The sequence below is a fragment of the Chelonoidis abingdonii genome, chromosome 18, assembly GCF_003597395.2.
Source record: "Chelonoidis abingdonii isolate Lonesome George chromosome 18, CheloAbing_2.0, whole genome shotgun sequence".
NCBI classification, from domain to species: domain Eukaryota; kingdom Metazoa; phylum Chordata; order Testudines; family Testudinidae; genus Chelonoidis; species Chelonoidis abingdonii.
Genome location: NC_133786.1, coordinates 4,679,112 through 4,702,239, shown reverse-complemented (window position 1 = coordinate 4,702,239; position 23,128 = coordinate 4,679,112). Strand labels below are relative to the sequence as shown.

Genomic DNA, 23,128 nt, shown 5'->3' with positions numbered 1-23,128 from the left:
CTTTACATTTAGCCACATTAAATTTCATTGCCATTTTGTTGCCATCACTTAGTTTGTGAGATCTTTTTGAAGTTCTTCCAATCTACTTTTGGTTTAACTTATCTTGAGTAGTTTAGTATCATCTGCAGACACTTGCCACCTCACTGTTTACCCCTTTCTCTCCAGATCATTATGAATAAATTGAAGTAGGATTGGTCTAGGACTGACCTTGGGGATCACCACTAGTTATCCCTCTCCATTCGGAGAATTTACGCATTATTCAATACCGCTTTGTTCCCTGTCTTTTAGCCAGTTCTCAGTCCATGAAAGGACCTTCCCTTTTATCCCATGGCAGCTTAATTTACGTAAGAGCCTTTGGTGAGGGACCTTGTCAAAGGCTTTCTGGAAATCTAAGTACACGATGTCCACTGGATCCCCCTTGACCATTGTGACCATCTAGTCTGATCTCCTGCATAGCGCAGGCCAGAGATCCGCCTCCAAATAATTATATAAATTATGAAATGCCAGGTGCTGAATCAATGGGAGAAGAGCACAGTAAAAAGCAGTGGGCCTTAGATTTTTTTCTATAAACTGCCCATTAATTTCAGATGCCCAGTTGAGTTACCTTGGGCAGTACTCTCAGATCCCATTGAAGTGTGGATGTCCAGCAGCTCAGAACATCAGACCCAAGATGTCTCGAGGGAGAAACTCAGAATTAACAGGCACGTCTTAAAACACAGAGCTAAATGCATTGAGCTGTGGCTAACCCCTCCAATCTCCCCCCACACACACCTTTCAGAATATTGACCTGGAGCTGGCAGTCAATAGAACTTTCAGCAGGAGTTCTGAGTGCTTCAGTAGGTCTGAACATCTTTTTGCCTGGGTACCAAATCCAGACAAATACGCTATGTGGGCCAAATGGTTTCAGCACTGGATGAAATTCTTCTCTGTGCCTAGGTGCCATTAAATCCTGAATGGAAAGCTAAAATGAGATTCTTCAAATGGTGCATAGGCCATGTGGGAGGTAATGTGTCTTTGGACTAGGGATTTAGGGGGGTCAGAGGTTCTAGAAGTAGTGAACAGGGTGAGCTGGCAGCAGCTGGTGAAGAGGCTGGAGAATGGGTGTCATAGCTGGGGTTCAGTGAATGGAATTACCTGGGGAACTCTTTGCTGCTGGGTTTGCCAGCTCTGTTGAAAGTGAACAGGATATGTGCAAACACTGAATAAAACAGGCCAGGAGGAAACACAATGACATGAATTTCTCTCCCACTCAGGAGCCAATCCATGCTTAACTCTGCCTGGGATTGTAAGTGGTTTGTACATAATCACAACAGTAAGGGTCGCAGAATTTAGCCCTGGGTTGCTAATGAAGGGGATACGTGATGTTGCATCCCAAGCCTCTGAATTGCATTTTAAACACAATACATCCTTGCAGACTTTTGGGTGCAGTATGTGACCTTCTTGCTGTTTCTTGTCTCTTTCTCCAGGCCAAGCATCTTCCTTTACACAGCAGCCTCAAGATCAGGTGGTGATAGCTGGACAGCCCGTGACTCTGCTGTGTGCAATCCCCGAGTACAATGGCATTGTGCTGTGGATTAAAGATGGACTCGCCCTAGGAGTAGGCCGGGATCTCTCAAGTAAGCCTTCCAAGATTCCTCTGTCCTCTTCCACTCAACAGATGAGCTGTCAGCACAGCCACCCATAGCTGCCCCATGCCAGCTGACAGGTTAAGGGGACTGTTTAATTGTGGTGTAGATGTTTGGGCTCAGGCTAGAGTCCAGGCTCTAGGATCCTGCAAGGCAGGAGGGTCCCAGAGCTCAGGCTGCAGTCCAAGCATCTACATCACAATTAAACATCCCCTTAGCTCAAGTCAGCTGGCATGGGCCTTCTGTGGATGTCTAATTGTAGTGCAGCCATACTTTAGGCTCTTAGGCCCAGTTCCTCAAAAGGATTCTTAAATGGGAGTTAGGTGGCTAAACATCTCTGTGCATCCAGGTTTTAAGTGCCTAAGTCTCTTTGGAAAATGCCACTTAGGAGTCTTTGAACTTTTTACCCCTTCTTTAAAGAGTGCACATTTCACCCTTCATCAGTCAGTTTCTCCCTTGAGACACCTTGGGTCTGATGTTCTGAGACTTAGGGTATATATACAATGCAAACAGTCTTTCTCTACTTCACAAGATCTTGAGTGAAGCCATCCAGTGACCACAAGCTCCGTTTAAGGTACGAAGGCACCCAGCCAGTTTTATTGTCAACGAAGCATGGTAATAGCACCTGGCAGACTCTACAAGGATACTAAGACATGTATGCCTGTGACAATGGATGCAGCTCAGTCAGTGGCAGGACTTTCCATAGTACCCTAGACTGACCAAAGATACTCCCTCTTAGATGCATCTTTATACCCTGTTATGAACAAGTTACGTACTGTTATCCTGACCTTACCTTTTAGGAGGGATCAGTGTGTTTCTGTTATCCTTGGCAAATGCTTTTGTACCATCCTTGATATTGGGATGTGTTTGCGTGAGTATTCTGTACTTCACACTTAGGAATGTGTATTTCTGCAATATCAGCCCTGTTTTTGCCAGATTCTGTGAGTAGGTCCTATCTCATAGCAGGCCTCTGATACAAGGGTTTATGTCTCAGGCTCTCTTCCTACTACAGGTGCCAAGAGAACTTTAACCCTGAAAATGCAGGCGCTGAGTGAGTTTAGGTGCCTACCAGGTTCAGGAGGAGTTTTGTTGATTGGAGTGGAGCCAAAACTGCGTTTTGGGCACCTAAACTCAAAACTTAGGTGCCCAAGTACCTTTGTAGATCTGAGCCCAAGCGCTTAACTTTAAGCTTGGGCTTAAATCCCAGTGACACATAGAAATCACGCACGAGTTTAAAGTTAAGCATGTGCTTAAATGCTTTGCTAAATCAGTAGATAGTGCTGACCACTTTTCTCCATCCATCCCTGACCACTTTTCTCCATCCCTCCCACCCTCCAAGTAGACTCATCTGGCTGGGGCATGGAAAGGAAACAATATGTTTGAAGTGCAGGTGCAAACCACTGCATCTTTACAAGCTGCTGCTGAAGAAAAATGAATGTTTATCCAGGTGTTGCCTGTGGCACATAGTGTTTGGGAAATATATATGCAAATGTTGCAAAACTGGCTGTCATTCATGATATCTGCATGGCAATTTCAGATACTGCCTATTTAAATGTTTTGTGTTTTTTCCATCAGTGTGTATTGCAAACACTGACCCATGTGATAATACTGAAAACTTTTCACACCAGAGAACACCATAAACAAAAGCAGCGAGTGATTTCACGTCTCCATTTTTGCATGCCAAATCTGAAACCCGTAGGGCCTGATTTCCAGAAGGGCTGAGCACCAACAGTTCCCACTGAGCTCCATGGAAGCTGTGGGTGCTCAGCGCCTGTGAAAATGAGGCCCCGGAGTGCACGAAAGCAGTGGCCACTTCTCATACTGGATAATCATTTCAGAGAGGAAGTTAGTGGAAGAGGTGGGAAGCGAACCCACGTTATCATTTTCGGTGACCTTAGACTAAGGCCTAATGCATGCTCCCTTCTTTCCTTAATAGCTGCTTTTTTCTCAGACTTGCCTGTGTGTGCAATCCCTTTTTTAAAAGCCATTTCAAAGCTTGATGCAATACATTTCCATGTACATTAGAGATCTGAACTTTGCCTACAAGACATTGCATAGTGAACTGGTAACAACTCCACTGAAGCTCCCTGTTCGTGCAAACACCTTGGACAATTAGCAGATCTGAGTCTGCTTTAGCAAGAGAAATTGCAGCTCGCATGATACCGGCTCAGCTAGTCACCTAATTAACTACAAACAAACCCATCGTTTGTTTTTCTTACAGTTCAGGACAGCAAATCCTGCTGTTGAGAGTTTGCAAAACAATGAAAACACAAGAGAGTGCCAAGATGCCTGCACTACATAGTGCATTAATCATCATCAGCTAGGGAAGACCTGGGCAATAGAATCCTTCACTCCAGCATAGCTCAGGCCACCAGCAAAATGAAGTTGGTGATGGTTATTACTCTCAATTCCTTACTAGGCCCTGCTCCAGCAAGCTCGTTAAGCACATGCTCCACTTTAAGCTCATTGAAAATAATGGAATTACTTGTGCTTCAAGTTAAACAGGTGCATCATTTGTATTGCATCAGGGCCCTCGTGCTTGCTGCTTTTAGCACCTTCAGTCTGAGCACTTTGGAGACATTAATGAACTAGGTCACACAGCGGGGCAGTGGCAGAGCCAGGAACAGTGGGATTAGTGGAGTTGCTCACCTTGGAAGCCTTTTGCAGCATGATATTTCTAACCAATGCAAATATCAGGGCAACGACAGCAAGAGACAGAGATCATGGGAAAGGACTGCCTGTTACAAACACGGCAGACCCTAGGTCTGATTCAGTTCCCATGTTTGGTTTCAATGACCTGAAAAGCACGAATTTGCTTCACTTTTCTGCTGAGACCTTCCTTCTCGGATACACATTGTGTGACCCTTGAACCGATAAGCTTCCAGTGTGGCCCTGTAAACAGCCATACTCACAACACAGCTCAGTTGTTGCTTAAATCTCACCCCCTTTCTGGGGTGTTCCATTTTATTCCTTACCTTGAATTCCTTCCTGAACTCCTAGGCGTGTCCCTGCAGCACTTGCTGTCCCCACATCTAGCTCTCCTTCATCTTAAAGGGATTCTAAATCTCCTACAATGAGACCCACATGATCTGGCTACCAGAATGAGTCGTCAGAATGGCTCTGCACCTCTGTTAAGGTGCCTAGAACCTGATAGCTGGTTGCAGGCCCTTTGCTGGGGGAAGTCTGGGAATCCTGGTTTACATTACAAACTCTTCATTCTGTAGTTATTACTGCCTGGCTACAGCCTTGGTTGTATTTTGCATTCTGCAGGCTATCCGCGCTATTTGGTTGTGGGGGACCATTTGTCAGGAGAACACCACCTGAAAATCCTGAGGGCAGATATCCAAGATGATGCCGTTTACGAGTGCCAGGCCATTCAGGCGGCCATCCGATCCAGACCAGCCCGGCTGACTGTTCTTGGTAAGTCCTCTCTCCACGCTGGCATGGGCACAATGGGGAGGTTATTTTGTTTTCTTCTTTGGGATTGTGCTGAGTGGCTTTTTCAAAATGTGTTTCTTTGGTAAACCCGCTGGTTCAGAAAGGAACTTGTGGTCTGAGCTATCTGTGCAACGTATTGATCTGAAGGGGGAATGTATAAGGAGCCCATGAGCCATACACCACAGAAGTAATCTTAGGATAAATCACACACACAGGGCTAGAACCCTGGTATTTCAGCTCTGCAAATATAGGTGCCAGTTCAGCAAAGCACTAAGTGCACATATAACGTTAAGCACATGAACCGTCCGTGACTTCAGTGAGACTGTGACAGCGCAAGGTCCCATCCTGTCTTCTCCTCTGCCTATACAGACTATTCAGTTGTTAAACTTCACAAAAGTGTTTATTTGTATTGTTCCTCCCACCACCTTTACTGATCCATACATCACACCTGCCCCTCCTCAGTCTTCTGTCCAGGAGAGGAAAGGGAAGAGCTCTTCCCACCCAGAGATCCTTCTTGGTTCTGGCTTCACTAGTTTGCCTCTCTCTCCACCACATCCTTCCTGTGCTGCCTTCTACCCTCTGCGTTAAAGTGTTAATTAGCTTTTTAGTCTTCTGCAGCCCATTCTAATCAGCTAATTAGGTCCACTCCCAGAGGAATTAATTGCTGTTTAAGTTATCAGAGAGCTGGCTCAGCTGTTGGTTCCCAGCACTCTATCACAGGGATCAATCACCTGCTTAAAGTTTACATACATCATGCTTACCTGCTTGGCTGGATTGGGCCATAAGACTCTACCATTTCAGGAAAGAGATTTCTCAAGGCTGATGGTAGTAGCAGGTTCTTTACCCTCAGGTAATTCACAAGAGGTCGATCTCTCCCCCTCCCCCTAATGCACAGCCCACTGCTGAAGGGAATGTGCATTGTGGGATTGTAATGGAAGACTTTCTGTACTGGTTCACTGGCACTGTGCCAATATACTGTGCTGGTGAGGGACTTGTGTTGTTCTGGGAAGGGGCATAACTATGCTAGTAAAAGTGAAGGGTGTTATTGGCAGGACACACAATGAAGTGTGGATGTGTGTCGGAGGAAGGTTTGCTAGTAAAACTTTCTCATGCAGACTAGACCTTAGTGACGCCGCTGAGGAAATGTAAGTATTTTGCCTGAAACATTTCAAAATAAATGTTTTGATTTACCAAAAACAGCCAGAATTTTTCTGATTTTTTTTTCCCAATGAAAAACCAAAACATTCCCAATTTTTTGGTTAAAATTTTCAGTTTTCAAAAACCAAATGCTTTTGGGATTTGGATGGAAATCTTTTGGAAATTTTCCTTTAGTTTTGTGGGGGGGAAAGATAATTTCTTTTTTTTTTCATTTTCTTTTTTTGAACCACTTTGATGGAAATTTTTTGATCAGCCCTAATTATTAGTGAGCAAAAAAACCCACTTCATTAATAACGTTTGAAAGTGTGCATCAATGGAGTATATCTTCCAGAGAAAATTAGTTCTAATTTATAGATTATAATTTCCAAAGAATAATTCTTGGAACTGAAAAAGCCTCTAAAGCATGAAAGAAATCTGAAAATGAACAGGAAAGTAACACAGTCCTATTATTCGTGCCCTATATGCCTTCTCCATTTACTATCGCCCCATGCTAGCTACTTGTCCACATCCTCCCTAATCTGTGTTTCCTCCTTGTGTGGTATAGTAATAATATGTTACAGAAGACACACAAAAGAAATAATATGTTATTTAATTAGAACTAAAGATTCCAAAATGAATTTAGTCTCAGGGTGCATAAGTGTACGTCAGAACTGAGAGTTATTGCAACGTGTTGATTTGAGCAGTAAGATGTTTTTTATGGATCAAAGGGAAATCGTTATTATCTGTGGGGTTATGGAATGTGTTGGATAGTTTATGTGAATATACATAGTACTTGCTACACAGTACCTAGGCTGTTCAGCCACTCACATTTGTAGTGTCTTTTTTTTCTTGTAAGTACATTAAAGTTATAGCACATTGGAATATGCGATTTGCAAACCCCTGGCAACATGCTCCTCTTAACTTTACAACATGTATTTATGCAGGTGGTCAGGGGAAATGTACGGTTGACTAGGGAGGTGTATGTGGTAACTCTGGTGAATCATTAGCGGTTCAGGGACAACAGTTCGCATACCTTTGCATTAGGACACCCTGTCCATCTATCTGTTATCACCAGGAATGAAGATGAAGCTAGCCACAGGCTACATTTAGTGACTCTGGACAGCCCTCAGTAGGGAAACTCAGTGAGTGTGTAATGAGAAGGAACCCTGTGTATTGAGAGAGAGAGAGAGAGAGAGAGGTCTGCTGCCTAACAATCAGTTGATAACATTTGGTGCACTGAGCTACAGGTACAATATACTGTACATTAGGAAAGCAAAAGGCATATTTATACAAGAAAATGGAGAGAAATTTCAGGTAGTTACCAGAGTGTAATGCCACCAGCTGTGCAGATATTTCTGTTTAATTCGCATCTTGTTCATGCAGACTCAACTGGCCTGCTTTATTTCTGACTTAAGTGAGCTCCGCAGGCATCTCCATGGTGAGATGGGTAAAGTTTCCCTCAATTACAGTGCACTGGGGAAGGGGTATGTGACAGGCTACATAAGAACAGCCAGACTGGGTCAGACCAGAGGTCCATATAGCCCAGTATCCTGTCTTACGACAGTGACCAATGCCAGTTGCCCCAGAGGGAATGAACAGAACAGGTAATCATCAAGTGATCCATCCTTTGTCACCCATTCCCAGCTTCTGGCAAACAGAGGCAAAGCACACCGTCCCTACCCATCTTGGCTAATAGCCATTGATGGACCTGTGCTCCATAAATTGTCTAGCTCTTTTTTGAACCTTGTTATATAGTCTTAGCCTTCACAAATTCCTCTGGCAAAGAGTTCCACAGGTTGACTGTGTGTTGTGTGAAGAAATACTTCCTTTTGTTTGTTTTTAAACCTGCTGCCTATTAATTTCATTTGGTTACCCCTAGTTCTTCTGTTTTGAGAAGGAGTAAATAACACTTCCTTATTTACTTTCTCCAAACCAGTCATGATTTTATAGACCTCTATTATATCCTTCCTTAGTCGTCTCTTTTCCAAACTGAAAAGTCCCAATCTTAGTAATTGCTCCTCGTATGGAAGCTGTTCCATACCTCTAATAATTCGTTGCCCTTTTCTGAACCTTTTCCAATTCCAATATCTCTTTTGAGGTGGGGCAACCACATGAGCACGCAGTATTGAAGATGTGGGCTTACCATGGATTTATATAGAGCCAATATGATATTTTCTGTCTTATCTATCGCTTTCTTAATGGCTCCCAACATTCTGTTTTCTTTTTTGACTGCCGCTGCACATTGAGTATCTGGTCTAGTTACCGCTTAAGTTGATGTAATTTACCTCATTTGGGGGTGTGAAAAAGATTTCCCCCCCCACCAAGCGACATAAGTTACATCGACGTAAGCGCTGTCCACACTGGCACTGTGTCTGTGGGAGACCCTCTTCCACCAACATAACTTCCGTCTCTTGAGGAGGTGGAGTAATTATGCCAAGGGGAGAGCGCTCTGTTGCTTTGAGTGTAGATCAGGGAGTCAAGTCTTGCTCTGACAAACAGCATGATCTTGGCTAAGTCACTAAGGAAGGAGATGTCAAATTGGGTGCCGTTATCAGGTAGGCGAGCATCATCTTTGACAATCAGATCCCTTACTTAAGTGATTAAATATGGATTAATACACCTAATTTTAATTTGTGAATGTTGTCCATAACTTCTCTGAGACAAATTCAGTGGGGTTGCACAATGGCTGTAAATTAGGGCAAAATCTGAAGAATCCAAATATCCCCCTCTGTAAAATACATGTAAAAATAGCTTCCCGTGTTTCTGTGTGCTTTGGGATCCTTATGTGGCAGACACTGTGGAAATGCCAAGTATCACAACTGGCAGTGAAGACTGCTGCTTTGCCTAGTTAAGTGAGGGCAGGATGGAGAGTGAACCATTTTTGCTAGCTCTTTTCTGGTCACTGTGTTACCCAGCTTAACATCCTGCCTGTGGAGGGCCTCATAAGGGCCAAAGGAGACAAAACGAAAATAGCTTCCTAAGCTTGGAGGAGACTGGGTTGTGGGGAGAGCCAGAGGCTGCATGGGTACCGGAGCATTAGACTGGAGGCAGCAACGTGGGCACTGGGTGCAGAGAAGACTGGGCATTTGACAGCTATAGGACTGAAAGCCAGGCAGGGAAGCAGCCTATTGTGCTTTCTAGCAGGAGACCAACAGTATCAGCAGCAGGAATGTAAAGGGAAACAGCTGCAGGAACTCATGGGGTGCCGTTATCATATTCCTTGTACTGCGCTGCCCCTAGGGGTTGGGGACTGGTGCTTTGATCTTCTTTTGGTAGAGTTAGTTGAAAGAGATTCTTTATTTTTCCACAGAAAAATTCCAACAAAAAGGGCGGAAAAACATTCAGGTTTTTTTGCTTTTGTTTTTCAGTTAAATGGAAACCATTTTCTCCATTTTCGTCCCCCCCCCACCTCTTTTCCCTATTTTTTTTATACTTTTTTTTTTTTTTTTTAAATCAGAGAACTGGAAAAATTCTGCAAATGATTATTTTTCCATGAAAATTGAAAAGCCATTTTTTGGTTGAAAATTTTTTGATGAGCTCTAGTTATTTGTAACTGAAAAAGATTGTGGCTTGGGGTATTTGCACCTTTTAGTTTCTGGCTGTTGTTTATAAAGGAATCCTCTTTTATACTCAAAAGTCTGCGAGTGTGGCTGGGGGCCCACTAAGGGCAAGAGTCACAAGTCCCCAGTGCTTGGAGCATCTACAGCACATGCCTCCCAGCCTATGGTACACAAACCACCCTACCAGACATGTAGCAGGGATGGGAATACCACTGACATCCCAGTGTTACAGTATGTTTACTTGCAGTATATTATTCAGCCACTAGATGTCTCTGTGTGCTATATAGCATTCCAGCCAGGGTATGGTCTCTGGTAAACAAAGTAAGCACAGCTGGGACTTGAGCTGTGTGGAAGCCTGTTTGTTGGTGTCTATTATTTTCAATTGTTTTGTTTAATAAATGCCTTTGATTTAAGATCTGTGATTCCATATACTGGAACACAGAGGTTACAGTTTCTACAGTACATGAGACCACAGATGCAAATTTGTGTTAGTAGATCCCTCCTACATTCCCAAACCCTTGACATATTTCAGCACAGGTGGATCCTCGTTTGGGATTGGTTGTGCCTCCCCTTTACCTCCCAGATTGCAACATCACATGCCAAAATTCACAAAGTAAATATCCTTAAATCAAACTCCAATAAGCTCTCAAGCAGCATTTTTCTTACTGTGCCTGTCTGCATTCCCGTTATTATCGATGGAAATAATTTTGTGGTTGGTTTGTGTGTGTGTGTGCAGTGAAATCAACATTTGCTGACATTGATTTCACTGCACACACACACAAACCAACCACAAAATTATTTCCATCGATAATAATGGGAATGCAGACAGGCACAGTTAAAAAAATGCTGCTTGAGAGCTTATTGGAGTTTGATTTAAGGATATTTACTTTGTGTATTTTGGCATGTGATGTTGCAATTTGTTTTAATCGTTATTAAGTTTTAACTTTTTTTTTAATCTCAGCATCTACTACAGTCATCAAAAATTGTCTGACCTTCCCCACATTTTCACCCAGTTTTGAGAGTTTAAATTGAAAAAAGTAGAAAAAAATGCTTAAAATAAACATCAATATATGTCAAAATTCTAAAACAAAACTTGAATTCGACCGAGCCTCCTTCTTTTCCCCCCACTGCTGACCCAGCAGATCCACTCCACTAGCTTGCAGGCCTGTATTTCCCTTCAGACTTCTTTCTCATTGATCCAAGAGGTACATAAGTGTAATGAGTTTATAAAACACAAAAGCTGGAGCCTTTCAAGTGTATTAATAGCAAGCAGGCAATCTCTAAAAGTTGGAAGAAAGTTACCCTGAGGTTTATAGGAGGTGGTTGCCTTGGAAGTTTTATTACTGTTTATCTGGCTGCAGAGTCCGTGATGCACTCCAAGAGATTTATTGCTCGGACTTGCCCAAGGAAATAACCATTAACACAGTCACATTAAAGCAACAGGGTCCGGGTGGAGCTCCGCAGGTGGAGTCTTGAGAGTGAGCCTGGCAGTGCCCGAGAACTAATTGTCTTTCTCTCTGCTGGTGGTGGTGGAATGGACCCAGGCACCATGTGGGGACTGGTAATGAGACCAAGCCATTCGCTTCAGTGGCAGTGATTTCTCTTTATTTACAAGGGCGATTGCTGCATTTATAGAGGGAGACAATGCTATTGCAGCTATTTTTTTTTTTTGGCTTGCAATCCAATAAAACTGTGTACACAGCCACTATAGAACTATATCACTATACAAATAACCGGCAGCTCTGTACAATGACAAAAGACTTGGGCTGGCTCTAAAGCTCTTCTAAATAGTTTCATTGTACTGTGGTGACCCTTCCTTGCAGCGAGCTAGCCTCTGAATCCTCATCACCCCTGGGTTTTATACAGCTGTATCTCCTCCTAGAGAACTGTTCCATGATGCCAGGGGAGGTGGGTTTCCATGCGCTGCTGGCATGTTTTACAATTTGCAGTACTGAAAGGAAAAGTGCTTCAAGTTCCTTCTTAACTGGGAGTGTGGTGTTGCTGCATCCCACCTGGCAGCGCACGTGATAGATCTGGATGCAGGGTAGCGGGCCAGATCCGCAGTTGCTAGAAATCAGCATAGCTCCATTGAGCTAATTTACACCTGTTGAGGGCCTGGCTCATTATGTTGTAGTCAACTGGCTACTGTATGGCTGTAGCAGTGCCCTCCGTGGAATAGAATCCAAGCTACTCAAACTGTGTGTCATAGGCCCTATACTGGTGACAGATAATGGAGATTCACCTTTAGCTCAAGGCCCCTTAGGCCAGTCAGTTAGACTCCACCATGTGTTCCCAATCCCCCTTTGATTAGCCCATGCAAATAAGGTGAGGATTTTTCCTAAAGCCTACATGGTTTTGTTCTGTGATATGTGAGGTACTGTGTGCCCCTTGCTAGTAGAGTGGATTACTCTACACATGTCAGTGGAAATCGGTACAATCCCTAAAAGAGAAGGAAGGGAATAGACCTTTCCAAGATGTTTTGTGCCCACCCCCCTGAGTTCCCTCTGGCTTCATGTCAGGGGGCTGGTCTGTTCTAAAATTTTCTTTGGCTTCCATTAACCCTGGGCTGAGTTCTGAGGTTCAAACCAAGCCCATTGTGATGCTCAGCCCCCAAGCCAACCAGTTTCACCTGGTCTTGTGCTGAGACTGCAGGTTCTACACAGCCAGGAGGCAGAACCATAAATCCTCCCCAGACTTGTGTAGGAGACGGCAAACCTGTTTTTCAAAGCCCCATCTGGGCTTTGAGTCTGTACTGACACGGGCATGTATCACATTGTGCTGTGTTTCCTTGCAAACCCTTAAGGTTGCCTCTCAGTGTCAGTCAGTTGGGGATGAGGTTTGCAATAATTGTCATCTGTTTATTGCCTCCACCATCGTCTAGTTTCTAAACTCCAGTCTCCCTCCATCTTCTGCTTTGTGAGCCATTCTGCCCTCTGAAAGTACTCCTGCTTGCCCCCTCCCATAGCTCAGCCTTGTGTTTCCTGCTCGCACAAGTCTGTGCTGTCTAATTCCACACTTAGAGGCTTAAACTTTATGCCTGGTTGCTACCAGGAAATCCCCCAAATGCTGTCTAACTCATTTTTTAACTGCTGTCACTCATGTCTGACAACAGCTTTACGGGTCTGGTGCCTCCTACTTTCCCAGCTCCACTAAAGAGCTTACACCATATTTTAATTAAATATTTAAGATTTTGTCACGTTGTTTTCAAATCTACACTGTTAAATGTAGTGGAACAGATCATTCCATAAGACTTGGAAGTCCAAACACTCAAACAGATGAGCCTGTTAGTATCACTTACTGCCACTTGCTTCTGGGATAAGAGTTTAGCTCCCAGAGAACGAAAAGGAAAATTTTCCCTACTACTCCCACTGATCTATCCATTCAAATACCTCTCAGCCCCTTATGCACCATATGCCTGTGTTAATGACAGATGCCTGCACAGCGTTTCTGCAGCCATACCTGGAACAATAAGGAACACTTCTACAGCACATTTCACCCCACTGGCTCCCAATGGCTTTTTCCAAACTTTACACAAACAGGAGTCATGTTGCTGACAATGATAGGGGGATGCTGGGCTTACTGGGGGCATCACCTAGTGGCTAGGTGTCTGGGCCTCCACTTTCCTCCATCTCTGGTGTGTCTTGTCAGCAAGCACTCTCCCCCCACGCTGGCCCAGCTTGTGGTAGTCAGCGACTTGGCCTTCTGGCTGGGTCACCAGTTTAGTTTGTTCCCTTCCAGAGTAACAGAGTCCAAGGAAATATAGGCAGTAGCTTTAAAACCAACAAAAGGAAGATTTTTTTTCACCCAACGCAGTCAACCTGTAGAATTCCTTGCCAGAGGATGTTGTGAAGGTCAAGACTATAACAGGGTTCAAAAAAGAGCTAGATAAATTCATGGAGGATAGGTCCATCAATGGCTATTAGGCAGGATGGGCAGAGATGGTGTCCCTAGCGTCTGTTTGCCAGAAACTGGGAATGGGCGACAGGGGATGGACCACTTGATGATTACCTGTTCTGTTCATTTCTTCTGGGGCATCTGGCATTGGCCACTGTCATAAGACAGGATACTGGGCCAGATGGACCTTTGGTCTGACCCAGGATAGCCGTTCTTATATAAAATCACATGTCCTCAGAACAGGGAGTGCCTTTAGTACACCTCCTGGTCTCTGTAGGTAGCTCACTCTGTCCCCAGGGCTTCCGGCATCTCTGCCCTCTTCTTACAGAGATTTATGCCCCCTCTGTAACAACAGTGGTTGGTAGGGGAGCCAGGGCCCTTACATTCCACCAGGCTCCAACCCAGCACCCCATGAGAGGCAACAATGCTAAGCACGTTGGAGTTCTTCAAAGCTGCCTGCCTGGGCACTTCCTATCATCCACGTCCCCCAAAATGTCCAACATCAACATAAGATACAAAAGAAAAACAACTCAACCTCCAGCCTGGTTGGGCTTAGCTGCTAGTCCCTTCCTGGCAGCGAAGGCTTCTGCAGCACCCTTGTTCAGGAGCTCTCAGGGTAAGTCTGTCCTCCTCTATCTGCTCCCTTCTGAATTGGCTGGCTCCCTTTTAAGCTCGGTCCAAAGCAGACTCTGCACACGCAGAGCGAGTCATCTGGGCCCAGAACTGCTCCTTAACCCCTTCAGTTCTAGTGTGGGCTTGATACATCCTATCACGCTGAGATGCAGCCATCTCTGCAGGGGAAGGGGGGACAGGGGCAGAGCAGCTGTTTAACAGTGCACATTACACAACACCTAGTTTGGGACAGGAAGTCAAGTCTCTCATATGCAGCAGAAGCCACAAGGTGGAATGTATAATAGTAGGACATAACAACCCTAACAGGACCCTGGCCAGGACAATAATTTAGCAAGAGATGCCTGAAGATCCTTCGTGAGTGCTAAGGTTCAGGACTTTGGTTTTAGCTCTCATCTGAAGTTTGCCACCTCCTGCTGATCAGTCTTCCTAGACTTGTGCTGGATTATTAGGTCCATATTAACAGCCTAGAAGAGTGCCTCCTGCTGAGTCACAAATCCATGCACAGGGCTCTGGCACCTTTGAGAACATGAGCCATTAATTCAAACAGGAATTCGGCAGCCTCTTTTATTTTTTTTTCTGCTTTTGGAATATTCATGAGGGGGTTGTTATTTCTGCAGCTTGATTTGAAAATCATAACCACTCAAACATTTTGGCACTTTCTTTTATTAATTCTATGGATTGCTCATGGCCAGTTCTGTGCTGCTTGACCTGTATCAGGAATTTGCAATAGGTCAGATAAATCACATGGTATTTTTCTCTTCCCTGAATGTATGAACCCCCATCCAAACATTCGTGCCAGTAAAATGTGATCCCTCAGGCAGTCAGGGAAAGTATCCCCTGTTTGATCATCTTGGGGGTTTGAATTTGAAACCCATGGATCTGAAAGCACAAGCTGGTTACAGGCTGAGCCAAAGGATCAGCTCTTAGCAGAAATTTGGAAGCAGCAAACTCATTAACACCAGTATGTTATCCACCCATTAGACAGGGACAGAGCTCCCCACTGAGTTAATGTGAGTTACACTTGCATGGTGGAAGCCAATGCCTATAAGTTCCTAGGGAAGTGAATGTTGGAGGGAAATTGTCTCTCTGTTTTGCATTATTTCAAAAGCACTGGGGAGGGGGGGTTACTTTCCCCTGATGCCTGGGGCGTGCATCGCCTGCTGGTATCAGCTGGGCACATCTCACCTAATCAATTTGGTTCTAGCTCTTATCTGAAGGTAGCCACTTCCACCTGACCAGTCCTCCTAGCATGCTGGCTCATTGCAGGGGCTCAGGCAGTCATGGCATCTCTTGGTCGCTGGCCCAGGCTAGAATCTTTGGCGTCAAGATAGAGGTACCTGGGTGAAATTTAATGGCCTGTTCTATACAAGAGGTCAGACCAGGGCCGGCACTTCCATTTAGGTGACCTAGGCGGTTGCCTAGTGCGCCAGGATTTGGGAGGGCAGCAGATTGCTCCGGTGGACCTCCCACAGGCGTGCCTGCAGACGGTCCGCTGGTCCCGTGGCTCTGGAGGTTTCCACATTTTAACTAAATATAAAATGTATGTTGTTAATCCTAAGGAGAATTGGATGTTAGGGAAGGAGAAGATAGAGTATGTCCAGCCAGGGAAATTTGAAAAATACCTAGGTGCTAGGATTGATCCATGGATTGGAGTAGGAGGATCAGGGTTGAAAGAAAAATTGGAACCAGAGAACCGTCCGCAGGAATGCCTGTGGGAGGTCCACCGGAGGCGCAGGACCAGCAAACTGGCCCTGCGTCTAGGGCGCCAAAAACCCTCACGCTGCTCCTGGGTCAGACCAGCTGATCTACTGAGCCAAAAACCTGATCCAGCCCAGAAGATTGCATTGAGAGCACATGGTGCGGATTCTCAGTCTTGGGGTGGGTCCTGTGTGCAGCTGGAGCACGTATAAGGGGTGGGGGTGAATTTCTCTGGTGCAGGAATAACACAGGGCAGCTGTAGATGGTGGGAGCCCTGACCCAGGGGACATGCTGGAACAGGGTGGCCCGTAAGCCTGGCACTACAGAGAGTTCTGAGCAGAACCATGGCCTATCGCCAGCCTTCTGGGCTCTGTCCTATATGAGAGCTGCTGTAATTTATGCCTGTGGCCACACCCCATCCTGCAGCAGTGTGTGGATGGCATAAAATCATTTTAGTTTTCCCCTCCTCCTGCCCTGTGCTTCCTCAGAATCTCAGCCTGTCCCTCTGCTTGCACACGCTACTGCTGTGGTGCTCTCTCTGTTCCCCCACTCCTCTCTTTAAGCCTCAGTGGCCCGTGCCCTACATCTGACACAGACTGGAACAGGCACAGGCAGGGAGGGAGGGGGGCAGGTTACACAAAATGAGGGCAAAAGGCAGCTTGATTCGCTGCTCATAAAACATCCCTGTAGGCTGCATGTACAAATCTGTACATTTGGTAGGAGGACCCAGCAAAGCAGACTCCTGCAAGCCACTGGAGGGCTATTTGCTACCTGGCACATCTTTAATGTAAGAGTTTCCTAATTCATGATCTATTTAACTAAGATAGAGTATTAATTAAATAAAGTAAGAGCTTGATTAGGACTCAGAGAAATTTAAAAATAAAATCAGACAGCAATCGGGCAAAATTGCAAAGCAAACACTTTGGCTGTAACCGCTGGAGAGTTCCCTCTGGTCTTCCATCAAAGCGCAAAGCAGGGAGGGCAGATACAAGAGATTATATAGCCAACAGATGTGTGTTGTTAAAATATGCATCTGCCAGCCGTGTGGTTTAAGGAGCCAGAGGGCTAGCTTGTAGATCTGCTGCACTCAGGGGACCATGAATGAATTCCAGTCCCTGCCAGCCTAACTGGGATTTGCAGACACATTAATTAGTGTTGAGTTTCCAGATCTCGAATGCAGCCAAGCGAGGAGAAACTTTGAACAGAGCAGTTGCTGCCCCAGGAGGAAGAGGAAGGGGGGTGGAAGAGGCAAACCTCAGCTTGCTTCACTGATCTGGCAAAGAAGTTGTGAAGCATTAACCCATGCTGGCCAGGGGCATACCCAGAGCCTGTGGCAAGAGGGCGGAGGAATCCAGGTCAGGCAAGCCATGTTTCCAAATGAGTGACTAGACTGCAGGGAGCCCTGATGTTAGTGCTGCTGACTTCCTTCGCTGGCCTCATCAAAGGGACGTGGCAGGCTGGGAGGGGTTTTTATTATCCCTAGCTTACGTGAAGTTGAGGCTGTACTCATGACACATCCAGACATCACCTCCAAGGCCCGCACGGCGTGGGAGAACCAAGGATGAGGGCATTAGAAAAGGGAGCACAGAAGGGATGGTGGCAAGAATGGGCACCAGGGGATTATTGCTTTCAGGAGCTCCTGTCTCTTAATTAGGCCTCAAAATGAGTATGATCATCCCTGTTTTTCAGAGAGGTAAACTGAGGCATAGAGTGAGAGGAAGTGATTTGTCCTGGGTCATATCACAACTCCGTGACAGTCTAGGAGTAGAACCTCAGGAGCCCTGGCGCTAGCCCCTCCACTCTGACCAAAGTCTGAGGAGAATCATGCTGCCCTAGTAAACAGCTTTCTTTTCCTTCTGACAGCAGATGATATTTGACAGCCTCAGACTGTGACAGCCAGATCGCATTGAACTATAACGTTGCCCCTGTGTGACGGCTGCAGTGAGCGCAGCACAGCTTCACTGCATCAGCCTGAGCATTCGGAGAAACTCTCGTAAAAGGCCCCCGCTGATACTGGGAGGCCTGAAAGTAGATCTGCTGGCTTTGTTCCTGTGCACATGAGCCCCCGTACCCTGCCACTCTACTGCCCTCCCTGGGTCTCTTTTGCGAGCCAGTGAGCTCTTTTAATTGGCAAAAAGCTAGCCCAACTTTTTTGAAGTTCAAAAAGTTTAATTAAGGCCTCCATTGAGGCCATCATCACCCAGCTCATCATACAACCTCCTTTCTCTGTGACAGAGAGTCTCTGTCATGGCTTAAATTCTCATATAGCAGTCCCTGGAGCCATGGGGCTCAGGGCTTCTGCCTCGGAGGAGGCACCGAGGCTTGGGGCTTCTGCCCTGCAAGTTTGAAAATATTTACCAGAGCTCTGCTCTGGACAACTCCAGCTGAATTTAAGCCATGTCCCTGTAATGAATCTATGTCCTACAAACAACAGACATCAGTATATAAACAACACACAGAGCTGAGACTAGAAATGAGCCCTGTCCCTTCAGATCCCATCGCACTGGCCTTGGCTATTTCACTGAATAGAAACTCCCCTAGTGAATGATAGTAGTAGGTCCCTTACCCTCTGGAAGGTGTCATCACACACACACATACACACACAGCCCTCCAGCATGGGGGCAGGCAAACAAGCCACATATTTCATGGGACTTTCAGGAAACAACTGGGTATTTCTCTGCTGCTGCAGGGTGGGAAGTATGCTCTTTCTTGGATGGATCACTCAATAATTTCTTAGGAACACTCCCTACCCTGTGGGTGGCACCCTACAAAGAGCCCTGATGCCAGAGGGAAAGGGTGAGCATCTCAGGCATTCCCTGAGGAAGGAGAAACAGCCAGAAGGTGCTAGTACCCCAGATCTCAAACTAACCTAGTGCCCTGCCTCTGCCATTGGCTGTTGGCCTAGTGGACAAGCTGGGATCTTACACATGTTGTAGCCCTTGTTTGTTTAGACCCCTGCTTCATTCCCTGATGCTCCATTGCCAGTGTGGTACCTCAGGAGAGCATCAGGCAGGGAGAATGCTGCCTTGGTCTAGGCATTCACAGGAACAAAAGCTTTCCTAGCTAGCTGACCCCCAGGTAGAGGTCAGCTGGAGACTGGCTGCTGAAAGACGTGTGTTTGTGGGTTCTCTGAATGACCTCTGGCTACTGGGAAGTGGGACTGTAAGAAGCACACTCCATCCTCTTCTTTCCCTCTGCTCCAGCCACCAGGCAAGCTGTGCCAAATCCTGCCCACTCCAAGCTAGAGAAAGAAGGTGGCAGGTTGGCCCGTAGAAGTAGCTGAACATTGGATATCTGCCCTAGATTCTGTTACTGTCTTTTTTACATTCTGTCCCAATGGGCTGTGGGGCAGCAGGTTGCGAGGACTAGGGAGTCATTGGAAGTCTGTATGTGCAGAAGGTAATAGGGGAGGACACAGGAGCTAGGTGGGGGTGATGCTCATTTTGCGAGGGGGTTAAGGAGGAGAGGAGCCAGGACTGGATCCCTCTGCCAGCCAGTAGTGCAGCAGCCTATCGTCCGGTGCCCATCAGCCTATGTTCAGCTGCGATATTATAACTAATGAGAGCCACATGTACTGAGTAAGGTCTAAGGCACCCATCCCCTTGGTCTCCAGTTGCCAATTCCCCCTTGATCAGTGATCCAACAGCGACCAGGAGGCAAGGAGTAATATCACAGTCTCCTCAGTAGCTCGGATAGCACATGTGAGATCCACATGAGCACCAAAGGATCTGCACTGTCAGGGATGGAAGGACTGCTTGCAGGGATCCCAGCGCTGGGACTTGCTGCCTCCAGCTCTGCCTTGTAACCAATGCTCAGCAGGAGACACAGCCCTGTTTGCAATGTTATTTCTGTGGCTAGGAACAGGGAGAGGTTTCCTCTGGGTGAGATGTTGCTAAGGGACGTGGCTAAGACCAAGACGGGGGCTGAAGAGGTCTGCTAAGGAGGGGAAAGAGTCAGTTTCAGAAATGTAGTCTTAATAATTGATATACAATTAATTTTTACATTCACCTTTTCTCATCCATTTCCCTGCCTCCCACTCCAAGGTCTCTTCTAATATTAACTCTGCCTTCTTGCAAGTCCCACTAGAAATAAAGCTTTCCTAAATCAACATGAATTATTTAATGCGACAGATTAAGTCAATTCAAACACGGAGCTGCTGTCTTTTAATATGACATCTAACCAGAAGCAGGCGAAGAAAGTGAGGGCTGAATGGGTGGTCAAGTGGTTTCAAGTTAAACCGTGTCATTTGAATGTAGCTTTTTATCGAAACCTTAACAGTGTACTATGCACGAAGCACGCTGTTACTGAGCATTATTAGATTGATCATAACCATATATGGTGACGTTAGACTTCTGCCTTTTTACTTTTTAATACATCCGCTTCCTATCGATTCAACTGAATGTAAAACTAGAGTGGACTGGAAAATGCAGTTTCCATCCCACGGCAAAGTCAGATGTTTCAACATTTGTTTTTGTCCCAAATTGGGAGAGAAATTCAAACTATTAAATATTTTCACAGAATGAAAAAGTCAGAAAAATTTCCATTTGGAGATGTTCAAATGAACATTTTGGACTGAAATGAAACATTTTGAATGAAAATTATGACTGAAAAATGCCAGAGTTCATGGAAGTAGCAGTTCAAAGCAATTTCATTTTGATTTTTCCAGTTGGAAAATCAAAACTTTGCATTGAAATAGACATTTTATTCCCACAAAAAAATTTCAATTTTGATAAACCACATTTTCCAGTGGGACCATTCTCCAGTGGAAAAATGTCAGTCAGGTTTACTCAGAATGAAACTAAAATATCAAGCAACATAAAGACCGAACCCAAAGAACTTCAATATTTGGTGCCCCGTCAACAGTGAAGTAGCAGTGAGACAATACTGGTCAGCACGCTCAGAGCACTGGAGAACACACTGTAGGGAATCACTCTCCATTGGCAGGGGATTACCTGTGGCAGTGGGTGTTCTCCATTCCTTACATCTATGGACAGTAGCTTTGCTTTCTGTGCTGCACAGTTCAGTCTGAACAAGGGCATCTCGCAGGCAGTGCATTCGTTTCTGTGCTTCAAAGGCCTGTTCCCTGAGACGAGGAGGAGAAGTGAAGCTAGCGCATGCACATGCTCTGCTTTTCTTCTATCGGAAGAGAGAGATGAAATTGATTTACTTAGATGCACTTAATAGGGATATTAGCCAGCCACATGGTATAAGCATGAAGTGCCGTATTTCATTTATCCGGCGGCCCTGTTCCTTGCCAAATTCATGACTGTGCAATAACACTTTACACAATGAGTGTGCAGTAAGTAAACTGGAAAGGAGGAAAGTAACGGAGTAAGGAATAAATTACAAAGATGGGCCATTTTCCAGCTCTGCTCTGGCTTAGGTCTCTTTTTGTTTAACATTAAAAATCCACCCTTCATTCTCAGGACTGCTCCTTGCACCGTTTTACTTATTGCATGTGCAGTTTCAGAGCTGAGGCGACAGCAACTAGCATGGCGTGTCCAATTGCCATGAGAATGCAAAAAGCACTTGCTTGGAGAACCCCAGAAGGGCTTTTCCAGCATGAGATAGGGAAATCTGGAGCCTTTGCAGATAGAGACCAGCCTACGGGTTGCTTCCTACCGCACTGTGATGGGAGATAAAGATTGTCCTAGTCTAACAGAGTGAAACAGCCACAGTTAATCTGTCGTGTTATGACTCAAAACTAAAAGAAGGCTCCCAAGATCTTTATTGAGCATATTAAAAAAATAATAAATTCCCTGCAAGAATGTCAGGGCGGTATCTAACATGCACTAAGCCAGCTGATCCTTCAGAAGGATGTTCAAATGGCTGCCCCACCATCAAGAGATGGAGGATATCTTGAAAGTAGCAGTCCTGGAAAGTTTATAGGTGCCAAGCTGCAGGAATCCTGGAACTCAATTTCATTGTTGCTGACTCTTGTGATTTAATTGCAAGTCTTGTGATATTCGATGCTTTTCTTAAAGCCCAAGCCCCTGGAGTCATGTGATGACGAGACTCTCAGCTCAGTTATAGCAGAATAAAGAGCCTTTCTGATTCTCATTTAAATAGTACCTTAGGACACAGTGGGAGCAGCAGCTCTTATCTCATTAACCTCTTCAGTTCCTACAATTCATCCATCCATCTAGGTGGCAGGCACCTGCCTGTGCACACCCTGGCATCCCTCACAGAGGAGCTGCAGGGCAATTCTTCCTAATGGTGATGGATGTGGTAGCTCTGCAATTAACTCGTGTCACCCTGTGCACCAAGTGTGAATCTAGATCCGTCCATGTCGGCCCTCACCAGCTTAAAAAGTGTGCTGTTTCACTGAGCTGGGAGGAGTCAGTGTAGCTGCCGCTGGTGCACAGATCCTGGGCTATCTGCAAGTGGTGGTGGAGGATCTGCTCACCTCTTACCCACTTTGCTCTGGAGGGGCTGGCAAATCTTTAATGAGGTTGTTTTTTTTAAATGTCCATGACCGATGCTGACATTTTAGATCGTTTGGGCCCAGCTATTCTGCACAGCTAGAGGGGAAGGTGATTGAAGACTCAGATGGGGGAGTAATTGCAAACATAAATAAGGGCTCCAGCACTTCCAAATTCACACAGCTTTAGCAAGAGAGAATCATTTACCATCTTGCATGGAAAAGCAAGTAGGAAGGAAGCAGGGGCTTCTAGCTGTCTGTGGAAATCCCCAAATCCCTTTTGTATTGCTCACTCAATAACCACCTGCACTCACACATGCAGACACAGGTGAGCCTTCTCTTTTTGCTGTGGACTGCAGCATAACACGTCCATGTGTCCCTGAGATTTGTGGAGGCCGTAGCCAGGGATCAGTCACTGTTAAGAACTGGGTGGGTTGTTAGTGACCTGACAGAAGTATTGACTCCCTCTACCCTTGTCAGGTGACAGAGAAGAATGAAGCCCTTGAAGTGTGACATCACCTGAGAGACAGCCCCCGCTTTCCTATTGATCCTGCCTAGTGAAAAATGAAACAAAGGCTCAGAAGGGGCAGGAGCAGCCATGAAAAAAGAAAAGTAAATGGGACTAGGAGGGGCCATCGCTCGGGCTTTTCTCCCCAGAAGCCTCTTTGCAAAGGCCTCCTGCTCCTGATCTCAGCTCTTGGCCTTTTGTGGGGATGAATCTA

General features: G+C 45.5%; 1 protein-coding gene across 2 annotated transcripts in view; it reads left to right on the top strand.

Annotated features, from left to right (window-relative positions):
• Positions 1-23,128, top strand: part of KIRREL3 (kirre like nephrin family adhesion molecule 3) — a 741,361-nt gene that overhangs the window by 457,988 nt on the left and 260,245 nt on the right. For both annotated transcript variants that reach the window (XM_032772016.2, XM_032772015.2), the window contains exons 3-4: positions 1,467-1,616; positions 4,896-5,045. In XM_032772016.2, the coding sequence (XP_032627907.1) occupies positions 1,467-1,616; positions 4,896-5,045 (300 nt within the window). The remainder of the gene's footprint in view (positions 1-1,466; positions 1,617-4,895; positions 5,046-23,128) is intronic.